Source organism: Colossoma macropomum, unplaced genomic scaffold (assembly GCF_904425465.1).
Source record: "Colossoma macropomum unplaced genomic scaffold, Colossoma_macropomum, whole genome shotgun sequence".
Classification (NCBI taxonomy): domain Eukaryota; kingdom Metazoa; phylum Chordata; class Actinopteri; order Characiformes; family Serrasalmidae; genus Colossoma; species Colossoma macropomum.
The window spans coordinates 31,291,904-31,304,686 of NW_023494805.1; the positions used below are offsets into that span (position 1 = coordinate 31,291,904).

General features: G+C 41.9%; 2 protein-coding genes across 3 annotated transcripts in view; one reads left to right on the forward strand and one right to left on the reverse strand.

Annotated features, from left to right (window-relative positions):
• Nucleotides 1-2,724, reverse strand: part of acin1a (apoptotic chromatin condensation inducer 1a) — a 31,878-nt gene extending 29,154 nt beyond the window's left edge. For both annotated transcript variants that reach the window (XM_036597824.1, XM_036597822.1), the window contains exon 1: nucleotides 2,545-2,724. In XM_036597824.1, coding sequence (XP_036453717.1) covers nucleotides 2,545-2,682 — 138 coding nt within the window. In that variant the 5' untranslated portion in view covers nucleotides 2,683-2,724. The remainder of the gene's footprint in view (nucleotides 1-2,544) is intronic.
• cunh14orf119 (chromosome unknown C14orf119 homolog) lies at nucleotides 1,800-12,126 on the forward strand. The gene is made up of 4 exons (XM_036597825.1): nucleotides 1,800-1,890; nucleotides 4,371-4,690; nucleotides 8,798-9,214; nucleotides 9,951-12,126. Exons 3-4 carry the CDS (start codon nucleotides 8,801-8,803, stop codon nucleotides 10,122-10,124), a joined length of 588 nt encoding a protein of 195 aa, XP_036453718.1. The 5' UTR covers nucleotides 1,800-1,890; nucleotides 4,371-4,690; nucleotides 8,798-8,800; the 3' UTR covers nucleotides 10,125-12,126.
• Nucleotides 12,127-12,783: the final 657 nt, after the last annotated feature.

Here is a 12,783-nt window from a genome sequence, read left to right on the forward strand (position 1 = left end):
CACATAGCATGAGAACAGTGCATCATGGAAAGTTTGTACAGACTGGAGAAATGAGACACTGTTTGAGAGCACTGGTGGTGAATAAATCTGGCAAAGTGGATTCCGAACTTCATTTTGGACATCGGTTACAGGTGTACACTCTGCATATCGCCTGGTGCCGCTGGCCACAACATTTCACATTTTTAAAAATTGCATTTAACTGTCATCGCTGCAATAGCTAATGTGATGGTGTGGGGACCGTGTATAGTCTTCGCTGCTGAAATGGCCTGCCTGGTGTCATAGATGCAGCTCCACTAGCTAAATTATGCCAATATTACTCACTAAAATAAAGTCTTAAATAACGTGTTAAATATGTTGGCCTTACACCAAGAGACCCTCACTGCAATAGCTCAGTTTGGATGATGCCAGGGCTGAACAATTTGGGCAAAATATCAAATTGTGATTTTCTGACCAACACTGCAATGGCAATTATTATTTTCTATAAATTAACGCCTGCGCCTTTTTTTGGCCTGAGGACCAGCACGTCCATTTCCTTCTGGCTTGCATCCTGAGCACAGAACAGTGTGGCAGACTGCAAGTTAATTGTGGTTGTGATGTCACAGCACATGGGTGTTTAGTTGCTTCGGATTGGTCTAACTCATCAAGAGACGGTTCACAAGATCCACGTTATTAGGTTAAATCTCCCCTCTTAATATGTAAATGCTAAAACAATATTAGTGATAATGTAGATCATAAAAAATTGCATCTCTTGTAATCTGAAAAATAAACTCAAATGGTGATTTTGATATACAAACAATTCATCTTCCAGCCCATGACAGACCACCTTGGCAAAGGGACCACCATGGTTACCACAGTGGCAATGTCCCTGTTAATGTAATGCAAGGCAATACCTGGTATTTGGAGCATGCTTGTTGATTGTAAATACACTGTTTACACAATAAATGTGTTCCTTTTAATTTGGCCACAAAATTCTTTGGCTTGGTGTAAATTCTTATATCTGTCTAATCCTGGCTGATTATTTTTAATATGCTATCACTTCAACATTAGTTAATTCATCCACGATGATGACAACTATTATTATCACTATGCCATAATTTAACCGGTGCAACTATCAGATATGACAGGCCGGTTTGGGTCAGTTTTGGGACTCAAGACATGATGATGTAGCTCAGTTTGGGCTCAGATAGGAAATTCTCAGGCTGCTTTCTGGTTCAGAGCAGAATTTCAAGCCCAGTAAAAGCTCTAACGTTGTACTACCCCACATAAAGGAATACATAGCCTAACTAACATGACAATATTTATCGTTATTGTGATACATTACATGAAAATATACCACAATAAGCTTGTCTGAGCATATTGTGGATATTATTGGTACTTAAAAATCACTTTCCAACACCATGTTCGATTAAAAAGAGAGCAAGTTCAGTCCTAATTAATTGGATTTAGCGCAGTACGGCGTGTGAAATGTTGAATACAAGCAACTGGTTATCATAGTTTCATAGTTTCTACAGCATTTTTAACATGTGGAATTACTTTGTCTGTTCTAACTTCAGAAAAAAAATTGTGACACAAAACTTCTAGAAGTATTGTGATGTTACATTTTGCTTTATTGCCCAGCTCTACATAACTGTGTTATTTTAGATTGGATTTATTAAAAAAAAATTGTAATGGATTCCTTTTTTCTCTCCAATGTCCGATCCAGCATTTTCTGCTGGTATCGACCGATATACCGATATCGATACTCTCTGAACTCTCTACTCCACATTCATCAAAACAGAAAACAGAGCACTCTCCGCCCATGCAAGGCAACTGCTGCGCGCCTCCTGTTTACAGCGCTCGATCCCAAACACTGAAAGGCCGCTAACCCGCAGAGACCGAAACTAAAAAATGGTGAGCACTGATTTGGTGGTGGAGGAGGGAGCTTTGAAATCCCTTTCTACTTATTCCTAAACGCGTCTCCGTTTCATAAAACCAGAACCCCCCACCCTCCGAAACGCCTCATGCACACAAAGCGCAGAGCCGCCGACAACTTGGAAAACTAGCTAACTAACGCTAGCCAGGGACGACCAACAGCTGGCTGGAAGGGTTTAGCAGGTTTAGGAGGCACACAGGCGCTCGGCACGCTTCTCTGCGCCTCCTCGACCCCCTCGGTTCCGACTACAACCGCGTGGCACAAAACCAAACACGACTTTCGATAAAAGAGGGACAAAGTTGGTTTCTTATTCGAATTTTCCGTTCCACCTTAAACGGTGCGGCAGTTTCATTCTGGCGCCGACGGCCGCCGAACGTAACCGCCGCACCATTTAAGGTGGAACGGAAAATTCAAACGAAAAAGCTGGCGAACTTCGGCTTTTCTCGACCATCGTCTGAATTCCCAAACAACATGGATGGGAAAAGAGACGGAAAAAGCGGCGACAAACTACACAGTAACCCCGCAGCCCCAGCTCAGCTAAGCTAGCTCCCCCAAACCACAGCAAACACTCGGCCTCGCATCATCATCGCGGTCTCCGAGCCTCTCCGCCACAAACTGAGTCTCAGACTGACCCCTTTGAGCCGCTTGATGAGGGCATTCTTCTGTCCGCTCTTCGACAGCCCTCTCTCCTCCAAGGCTGCTTTCAAATCCGCCACTCGGAGGGAATGAAGCGGTCTCCCGTCCAGCGTAACGTCTTCGAGGTCCGCCATGTTGAAGCGCCGCTCTTCCTCCGTTCTCTGGCGCGTGGAAGCGCAACGCCCTCTCGCGCTGACGTCAGAGCAGCGCGAGCAGCCTTTCCGGAACAACAAAGTCAGCGGGAGCAAAGCGGCGAGCTGGCGAATAAAAGACGATTTATACTCGAGCGGGCTCGTGTTTGTGTTGAATTTAGTCATTCAAGAGTTTGAAATAAACATCTTTACGTTTTTGAGGAACAGATTAAGGGTCGCGGGGGTCTTTTTTTTAACCAAAAAGCGCGGATGTGTTCTCGAGCTGGTGCTTATAAAAATCTCATAGACGAGATTTTCTCTTCAGCTCATGTTAAAAGGGGAAATCCAGCTTTTTGTTTCAAATATTCTTCATAATTAGATGTTTGAGATGTAAACAAAACCATTCGGAGCGGTTTGGTGTGAAATGCTCCGTTCTTGAGAAACTTACCGAATAAAAATTGTTCACAGTGGTGGTGATAGGAACCAGACGTCTGAAGAGTTTTAATGCCGCTAAAAGCTACAATACAGAAGGTTATCACATGAAATGTTCATAAATACACTTCCTGATGTCTTTGTTTTATGATAGTTTTAAGATAAGCATTTAGCCTCAAGCTGTTTTTTTCATTCATTCATGGTGGAGGGGTTCGTGCAGGGTGTTTTGAGGCAAAATAATCCCAAACGGAAACTAATTTTTCCAGTTTTAACAGTGTTTCACCATCAACATTACATATAAAAGCTCAGAAAACACGTGAACGTTCACTGGTGGTTTTGGATAGTAAATAAAATGGCTATATTTGCTGTGTAAACATTGTGACCCCTGGTTCCTATCACCACAACTGTAAATAAAACTTAGTGGGTAAGTTTCTCTACAGTGAACCATTACACATCAAACCACGCTGAGTGAGTTTGTTTACATCTCCACGGCTGAATTATGCAGAAATTTTGAAAAAGCAGTGGAATCCCTCTTTAAAGGGCACATATCCTTAGTTATCCCAAGTTAACAACAAAAAAAAACTCCAGCATGATGGGCGGGGCTAAACTGCTGTAGACTGAATAAGCAGATTTATGTAAATAAATGGATTTTGTGACATCACACAAATAATTAATTTACAAATGGAACAGGAATTTATAGAAATTTAAAGAAACTTAACGACTCTGATTCCTTTACCGTGGTGGTGATAGGAACCAGGGGTTGCCATGTCTACAACACAAATATTCATAACCATTTATTTACTATCCAAAAATGCTCGGTGAGCCTACATGTGTCTTCTGAGTTTTTGTATGTAATCCTGATAGTAGTGAAATAGTGATAAATCTGGCAACATATCCGTAATTGTGATGTAGCTTTCAGAGCAGCGGTCTCCAACCCTCCTCCTGGAGAGTTCAGTACAACCTCCATCTAACTTTCTGCCCCTCCCCCATACCTACACTAAAGCATCTGATCCAGCCAATCAAGGACTTCTGGACACGTTAATTAGCTGGAGTAGGCGCGGTCGATAGTGGTTCGAACTACAGTCCACAGGAAGGTAGATTTCCAGGACCAGGTTTAGTGACCACTTTTAGAGGCTTTAAACCCTTAAAGACGTCTAGTTCCTATCACCGCTGCTGCGAACGATTCAGTAAAGTATATCTAAACGGAACATTTCACACCCAACCACTTTGAATGACCTCTTAACCATTTAATTATGCAGAAATGTTGAAAATTTGGTGGAAGTCCCCTTTAAGCGCTGGTCGTGCTGATCGCGCGTCGGCCGCTAGGGAGAGGTATTGGCCCGACACGCCGGAAACTCTTCTACGGAGGAAGCAGAGCAGCTCTTTCCTCCGCCTCACAACATGGAGGGTCTGTTTTAGTGGAAACAATAAAAACAGCACAACCTGTGAAACTAAGACAGATATCGAAGTGTGAACTTCTCTTCCAGCGGCCTGAGGACGAAGCTGAGGGCGGTTCTGCAGATTATGCGGGTCACAGAGACGCCGCTTTTTCTGTAGACATCGTGAAGACCGTCGTCAGGTAAACATTGTAACGGACAGTTTCTCTTTTTAGGGAACAAAGTCATTATTTTTGTGTTCAATAATGTTTGTTTTCTCTCAGAAAAGGAACAAACAGCCAAATATGTGTTCTTTATAATTTTAATAACATTGCCCAGCAAATATATCATTAAGAGTCTGCTCATTTGGTATTAATGCATTATGTAGGTAAACTGCAATACTACAGAAATCCCTATAAATCTCTTATAGCTAAGTAAATTCTGGCAGTTCACTATTGTTCACTCACTGGTCACTTTATTAGGCACCCTACCTTGTCTCTACACTCTTTGTCCATTTAATCAGCTCCACGTACCATAAAGGAGCTCTTTGTAGTTCTACAGTTACAGACTGTAGTCCATCTGTTTCTCTGCATACTTTGTTAGCCCCCTACGGAGCCCCGCTGGCGACATCCTGTATAAATAAAAATAATGCGTGGCCACGCCTTATTAACGAGTGGGAACAAGATCCTAATGCGTGACCACGACTTAATAAGGCGTGGGAACAAGATCACGGCTTACTAAGTCGTGGCCACACATTAGGATCTCATTCCCATGCCTTACTAAGTCGTGGCCACGCATTATTTTTATTTATGCAGGATGTCACCAGCGGGGCTCCGTAGCCCCCTTTTAGCCTGTTCTTCAATGGTCAGGACCCCCATGGACCCTCACAGAGCAGGTATCATTTGGGTGCTGGATCATTCTCAGCACTGCAGTAACACTGACGTGGTGGTGGTGTGTTAGTGTGTGTTGCGCTGGTACGAGTGGATCAGACACAGCAGTGCTGCTGGAGTTTGTAAACACTGTGTCCACTCACTGTCCACTCCATTAGACACTGCTACCTTGCTGGTCCTCCTTGTGGATGTAAAGTCAGAGACTGTAGCTCATCAGTTGCTGCACAGTTTATGTTGGTCATCATCTAGTTGAGGGCTGCCCAAAGTTGGCCTAAATTAACCTTTTTCTTTTGGATGCCCCATTTTGAGAATTTATAAAAGAATATAAGATGTAGAAATAAGAACTGAGCCCACTTGGGTTTACATTGTAGAGAAATGTAACGTTTATTTGTGCAGTGAATACAAATAATACAAATAAATAATTAAAATGCTGACATTTTAGTAACCCGGCATCAATTAAATGTTCTGTTCCAGAGTACAATAAATATGTCAGATATCAGTTTGGAGTGCAAAAACATTTGACTAATACAGATATGAGTTTAATATTATCATGCATCCCTGTTATTCTACAAACCTCAGTTCCAAAAAAGTTGTGACAGAATGTGAAATGCAAATAGAAACAGGAGGCAGCAAACTGTAAATCCAGTTTTATGTAACTATACGTTCAATCTGTAGTTGGTGCCTGCAGCACATTCCCAAAAGTTGGGACCAGGACAGTTTAATCAGTATAATTAAATTAATTATGTTACCACAGGGGCTCGGGAATACTTCACAAATCGTTGTAAAGAAACACAGTTCATCGCTGCATCTGTACAACAGAAGCCATGTCAACAACATGGACTGATGCGCTGTGGAAACGTGTATTGTAGTTTGACGAATCAACCTTTTAGTTGTAGGGCTGGGTGATAAAACGATAACGATAAGTATCGCGATATAACTTTTCCTCGATAGAGCGATAAGACAGGTTTGATAAATGTTCGATATAATACACCATTCTCACACTTCCACGTTTCAGCGAAAGCCCTGGTGGCGTTTTCTACTGCAAGGAAAGCGACACTACTCTGCTGTTGCCAGGAGAGGGCGCACTTTCCGAGTTTTTCGACTTGATTAGAGAGGGAGGGGGCCACGAGTAAAAAAAGGGTCGCCAAATATACTTTAGCAACGGCTGAAACGCGGAGTTATACAGTCCCTGTTTGAGTGGAGCAGCCGGCGATCTGTTCTCCTGTGACCGAGTGTGAGTGACGAGGTCAGTGGTGTAACTGTACTGTCCTACAGTGAACTCACCTCTTTACTAACATCCTAACAACTTTAGTGGTGTTAAATCACGTCTGCAGCGCCGTGTTACAGCGCCAAACCGTCATATTTTAGTATTAGTGCATTCTCGAGCAACGAAAGTGAAAGAAAGAAGTGGGTTCATGTTCGAAAGTAAACTGAGGAAGCTGTGAGGCATTGGAGAGCGGGAGAGCGCTATCTCTCCAGGCTAGCTGTTTTTAGCTGCTGGCTAACTTGAAGCAGCGCTCCGGCAAAACACGGTGAATTAATGATACGGTAGATCAAACAAGACACAAAATCACCGCTTTCAGTTTAAACATGCCTAAAAGGAGGACTTGTCTGGTGTGAGAGATTCACACTGCAGATAATGCTTTTACACAGCGAGCGTCAGATATACTGCGGTTCACCCCTTAAACTACTACGATAGCATAGAGAAATCCAGTCGTCGCTAGCTGGTGTCTGAATACTGTGATCTGCTCTGACATGGATGTGGTAGGAGTGACCGCAGTGACCTACCGAACCGAGCTGACGATATTGAGAAACTAAAGAGTTTAGCACTGTTGTTGGCCACTTGTTTAGCATTTGTAACGGGGTAGCCGAGCGCTCGTCACCAGACAGCTAAAAATAATGTGTTTTTTTTCTTAAATCATGACTATTACAAAAATTGCAGCTGTGCTTTTCAAGCTGATAAAAACAGCTCAGAAACCTTCTGCCACTGTCCCAAGACAGATTAGTGAAATGTTCCACTGTTTGCCGAGTGTTTGTCATGATCGGACCATAAGTGATAGTTTACAACCACAATTAACCACCCAGGAGCAAAATCAGCCTTCAAACATGAAAGAAATAATGATTTGACATTTATCGCGATGTGTATCAATATCGAACGATATGAATTTTGTTTATCGTGATAACGTTTTTGGCCATATCGCCCAGCTCTATTTAGTTGTATCTGGAAATAATGTACGCTGTGTTCTCTGGGCCACAGAAGAAAACGGGCCATCCAGACTGTTACCAGTGTAAAGTTCCAAAGTCAGCGTCTGTCATGGTATGGGGAGTATTAGGGTCCATGTCATGGGTAACTTGCACATCTGTGAAATCACATGACCACTGAAGGATATACATTTTGGAGTGCTTATGCTGCCTTCTACACAACATCTTTTTCAGGGATATCTATGCTTATTTCAACACCAAGACACATTCCGCACTTGTTACAACAGCATGGGCTGTGTTGTCAGGGAGTGGGTGCTAGACTGCTCTACCTGCTGTCCAGACCCGTCAAGTATTGTGTTTTTGTACTGTTTTCAATTAAATATAGGTCAAAATGAATTTACTAATCTTTAGTAAAGAATTTACTGCTTTTTGCATTTCAAATACACATATGTCTCACCTTGTCAGGAATTGAGGTTTGTTTGTCGCTGCTGTTGGAACACGCTGTATCTCCATTTTTTGCCATTTTTTGACATAATTTGAAACTGCCTGTTGCCCTTTACATTGGTGTAAATTTCATGATGAATGGACCGAAAGAAATGGCCAACGGTTACTTGGGAAAAAAAGTCTGGTTACATTGACTTACATTAAAAGTAAAATTGTCATTTTGGAGATAAAAGGTTTTGTTCCAACAGCAGCGACATGTAACTTTTAAAATTCTCAGTGTCCTTATAAAGCGCTACTTTTTATAAAATGAGAGAGTTGCTTTTTGTCCTTGGGCCCTGCAAGACAAACAGAGGACACTGTTGGCTGGATATTTTTGGTTAGTGGTCTATTATCAGTCCAGTAGTGACACTGAGGTGTTTAAAAACACGGCAGTGCTCAGAATGATCCAACACACAAATAATATCTGCTCTGTGGTGGTCCTGATCACTGAAGAACAGAGTGAAAGGGGGCTAACAAAGTATGCAGAGAAACAGATGGACTACAATCTGTAAAGCCATGTTTGAGGATGTGTTAACTTGTATTCGTTTAGCCAATAAACAAAACATGTCATTTGACCAGGGGTCAAATTTGAGATTTACAAAGCATGATGTGATAAATGATTGTCAACTGACCTAAAGAAAGGGACCCAATTAACCGTTGCTTCTTATTAGATGTAATCAGTTGAACACTTGGTAGATCAGAGTGTCTAAAATGCTGCACTTCTGCTTGTCTTAGAAAATGGCCTGGTTCCATCACGCCCTGCAAGAGGCAAGCCAGCAACAGCCGTCTTCCATGAAGAATTTTATGGCGAATAATCACACATTCCTCGAATCAAACCTCAGCGCAGCGGTACCAGCAGCTTCATCCGAGGGTCCGAGCCTGCTTCCGTCCTCCATTACAGACTTCCCTCGTGTTTCACAGGATGTGGTGCCCCCAAGCCTGGGAGAGCTATCATGTACCTCTTCTCTCACCATGAGGGGGAGCCATGATGCTCTTCCTCTGTCTTACGTGACTCTCCAGGAACAGAGATGTGTATTAAGCTGGTTTCTAGGCTGGGGTCCTCCGCAAAGAGAGCGCTTTTTACAAGACCTGGTGTCAAAGGCGGTACCAGGAAAAGTTAGTAGCTTATTGGACCAGCTCAATACACTCCAGGTGATTTTTACATGCATCATTTCATTTCATCACTTCATATCAATGACCTAAAGTAAGTGCTACCCTTCACAGATCTTCATGGAACCACTGCATAGGATTTTGTCAAAGGCACTCAAAGATAATGTGAGGAAGTTTGGAACTAGTAGTGTAGTAAGTGATTTTTATGCAACGATTCAGCACTCGGTGGCCCCACTCTGTGGTTTTGAGTGCTGTTTCCTCTTCTTGGCTAAGCTGTTGTTGCTACTAGATGTTTCCAACTCACAATAATAGCACTTACAGTTGACTAGGGCAGCTCTGTCTGGGCAAAAATTTAACAAACTGGCTTGTGGCTAAGGTGGCATCCTGTGACAGTGCCACATTTAAATTCATTGCGCTCCTCAGTACGACCCATTCCACTGCCAAGGTTTCTCTATGGAGACTGCATGGCGATGTGCTAGTTTTATACAGCTGTTAGCAATGAGTGTGGCTGAAACACCTGAACTCAATAATTATGAGTGCGCATACACTTTTGGCCATACAGTGTATTAACAATAACTATCTAAAGGCCACTGCTTATGAAATTTGTTGTAGGTTAGGTTACAGTTTTTGTGGCTTGACAAAAAAGACAAAGCTTCAAATATTAGAGAAACAAATACCAACATAACCAAAATATTCTTAAGTATTCAAATTATCTTAGCCCTATTGTTTAGTTGTGGTGCCATCTGGTTATCACTCCGTGTTTCTCTCTGCATTCCAGGTAAAAGACCGCCCGCCCAACATTTTCGAGTGCCAGTTGAGGCTGTGGACTCAGTGGTTCGAGACATGGAGTGAAGAGGAAAGAAATGCTTTCTTGAACAGCCTGGAAGAGAAAGATCCAACCTTTGTTTCCCATTTCTACAGAGGACTGGCTAGTACTGCCGGAAGAGACTGATGGCCTCTGTAACAGGGTCGTCTATTTGTATATTGTAACACAAAAATGATGGAAAAGATGCAGAGAAAGGCTTTCAGGTTGTTGGCAAACTTGAGAGTTAGTGAAAGACTTCAATAAAAGGTTCCAGTCTCAGCCTACTTGCCAGTATTAACCTGTTAATGCCAGAACTTTAGCTACAACATAAGCTTTTAGGGGGTTTTGGTGGACAGCACAGGTGGACGACTCACTCAATTAAAGGGTGATCATACTAATCACGGAGATGTTAACAAAGGCATCTGTTCCACTGTGGAGCCAAATAGCTCCCAGGCCTGTACTGTGCTATTCCACGCTGGTTCAAACTCGTGAGGCCGGTTACGGGTTTGTTTCCATCTGCTGTGCTGCTAAATGCTGCAGAACACATTAGATTCTGGCTGTCAGACCAACAACAGTCACTCGATTTTGTGCACTCTGAGTCTTTATCCTCTAAACAGGTATTATTTGAGCATGTGTTAGCTGGAACCGAGCTTGTGGAACATTTAGCCTGCTAACTAACGCTACACTATTGTTAGCCTACTCACTTTTTGAATCTGTTTGCCACAGAGCCAGTTAGCATTAGCCCAGCTAAGAAGCTACAGATCCAACCACCACAGAGCAGCAGCTTTAATTTTGGCTTTCTATCCCTCCAACACCAGAATCAGAACTTAACCTGGTAAACCGAAAAGCTGATAGCTTGCTAGTTAAGCTAATGCTAACCAACTTGACTCTCCTAGTTAGCAATATTAATTAATGATTGGTGCTAGATTGATTGTGACATTTATCGAATGGTTGTTTGAAAGTCGTGCACAGCTTTCATTTATTCAGTGACTCTGAAAGCAAACTGAACTTATTTGAGTGTTGTTGGGGTTTCGGTTGGATGCAGCTAGAACCAGTTAGCTAATAGCTACGCCATTACATCATCCTACCAGATGGTTCTGTGGCCCTGAGCACGGCTAGCTAACTGTATCGAGAAAACCACACCGAGCACGGTTTGTAAGTGTTCCGTGTCGAACCATGTCTGCGTGGAAATGCCACTGGAACGGTTACTCTGTGATCAGAACCATTTGAAAAGAGGCGAAAGTCATGCAGAGTGGTTTGGTGTGAAATGATTTATTATAGAAATCCTACTGACTCCAAACGATGTATCAGGCAACACATTCAAAACCATTTCATGTAGTAACTTTCTATTAGGGGGCTTTTAGAGCCGTTAAACACTTAAGACGTCTGGTTCCTATCACCACCACTGTGAACAGTTCTGACTCTTGCATGGCGCATTTCACATCAAACCACTCTGAACGACTTTGTTTACTTCCTAACAGTTTGATTATACAGAGAAATTGGTGGAATTTAATATGATTTAGGCATGTTAGCTGTTGGGTTGTTTGAGATGGTGGTGTTGAATGTCCATCCTTCTGGAGCTAGAGGCTCGTAATGTGTTACAGGAAAACATATTGGTATCCCATTACCTCAGTGACTTCTGTCAGCCTGTGCACTGTTTACTCTCGCTTTAAAGGAATACCCCAGTATTTTTCAACCTTACTATATTGGCTTCTGTTACATATTTTACATAACAGATGCCAGTGTTATATTCAACATACTTCCTATCATTTCATTACATCGAAATTGCTGTTTGTAATAATCAGCCATGTGCTACAGTGGTGTCAGAATGTGTTTAGGTTAAAACATGCTGGAGGATTCCTTTAATAAGAGTGAACATTTTGCTGTAAAGAAGACTGACCAAGGGTTCTTTCTGCCTGCTCAGTGAGACTTGATCTCAACAGTTATTTAAATTTCTCATTTATTACTTTATAAACACAATGTATCCATTTGTATTTTTGTTCTTTTTTATGATGAGTGAACACATTTTCTTAGAAGTTGATCAAGACTGATTGCACAGTACTGTGACAATAAAGTCCAAATCTTTGTTGTACGTCTATGTATCCTCTGTGGTTTAAAGATGGAAATCGGATTAAAGCACAGAATGTCAGCTTTTTGTGGATTTATTTTTGGGAGTTTCTTTGCTGTGGTTTTGGAATTATAGTGCTTAAGTCAAAGCCCTCATTTTTAAGTGAGTATAAATATTTGGACAGAGTAAAAAGTGCATATTATTCTTAATATTATTCTTTTTTTCTTTCATTCTTGGTTACTTGTCTGAATGCAGTAATAATACAACATTGAGTCTTCAATCCACTGCAGACTTTCCGTCTTCTTCTTTGAGAGCAAGCACTGTAAGGGGGTTTCTGATTTGAGTCTCCTTTACGTCAAATGGATTGTCCAGTACTGGGCCAAAGCCAGAGGCCAGTCAAAACATCCATGATATACAAGTTCTTAATTCTTTAGGAGACTAGATATAAGATATTCCACTTGCATAAGGAAGAGGAAAGTCAAAGGAAAATAAGTGAAAAAACAGAAAACCTAACCACCAAACTCTCACCATCAGCATTTAAAGCTTTCATCTTTGAGAGAGAGGAGAAAATCAAACTCCACTCTTGCTTCAGATCTGAAAAACCCACAGGCGTCTCTGTACATCCTTCCACTGTGAGAAGACAACTCAACGCTATGGGTCTGAAGGCCTCACTGAGAATAAGAGATAATAGAAAATTTGTAAATCAAACAACGAAGTGTTCTCAGAACAATGGACTGA

Coding starts and splice junctions, on each gene's coding strand:
- cunh14orf119 (XM_036597825.1), top strand. CDS start 8,801: ATGGCCTGGTTCCATCACGCCCTGCAAGAGGCAAGCCAGCAACAGCCG. Junction 9,215..9,950: donor ACCAGCTCAATACACTCCAG/GTGATTTTTACA, acceptor TCTGCATTCCAG/GTAAAAGACCGCCCGCCCAA.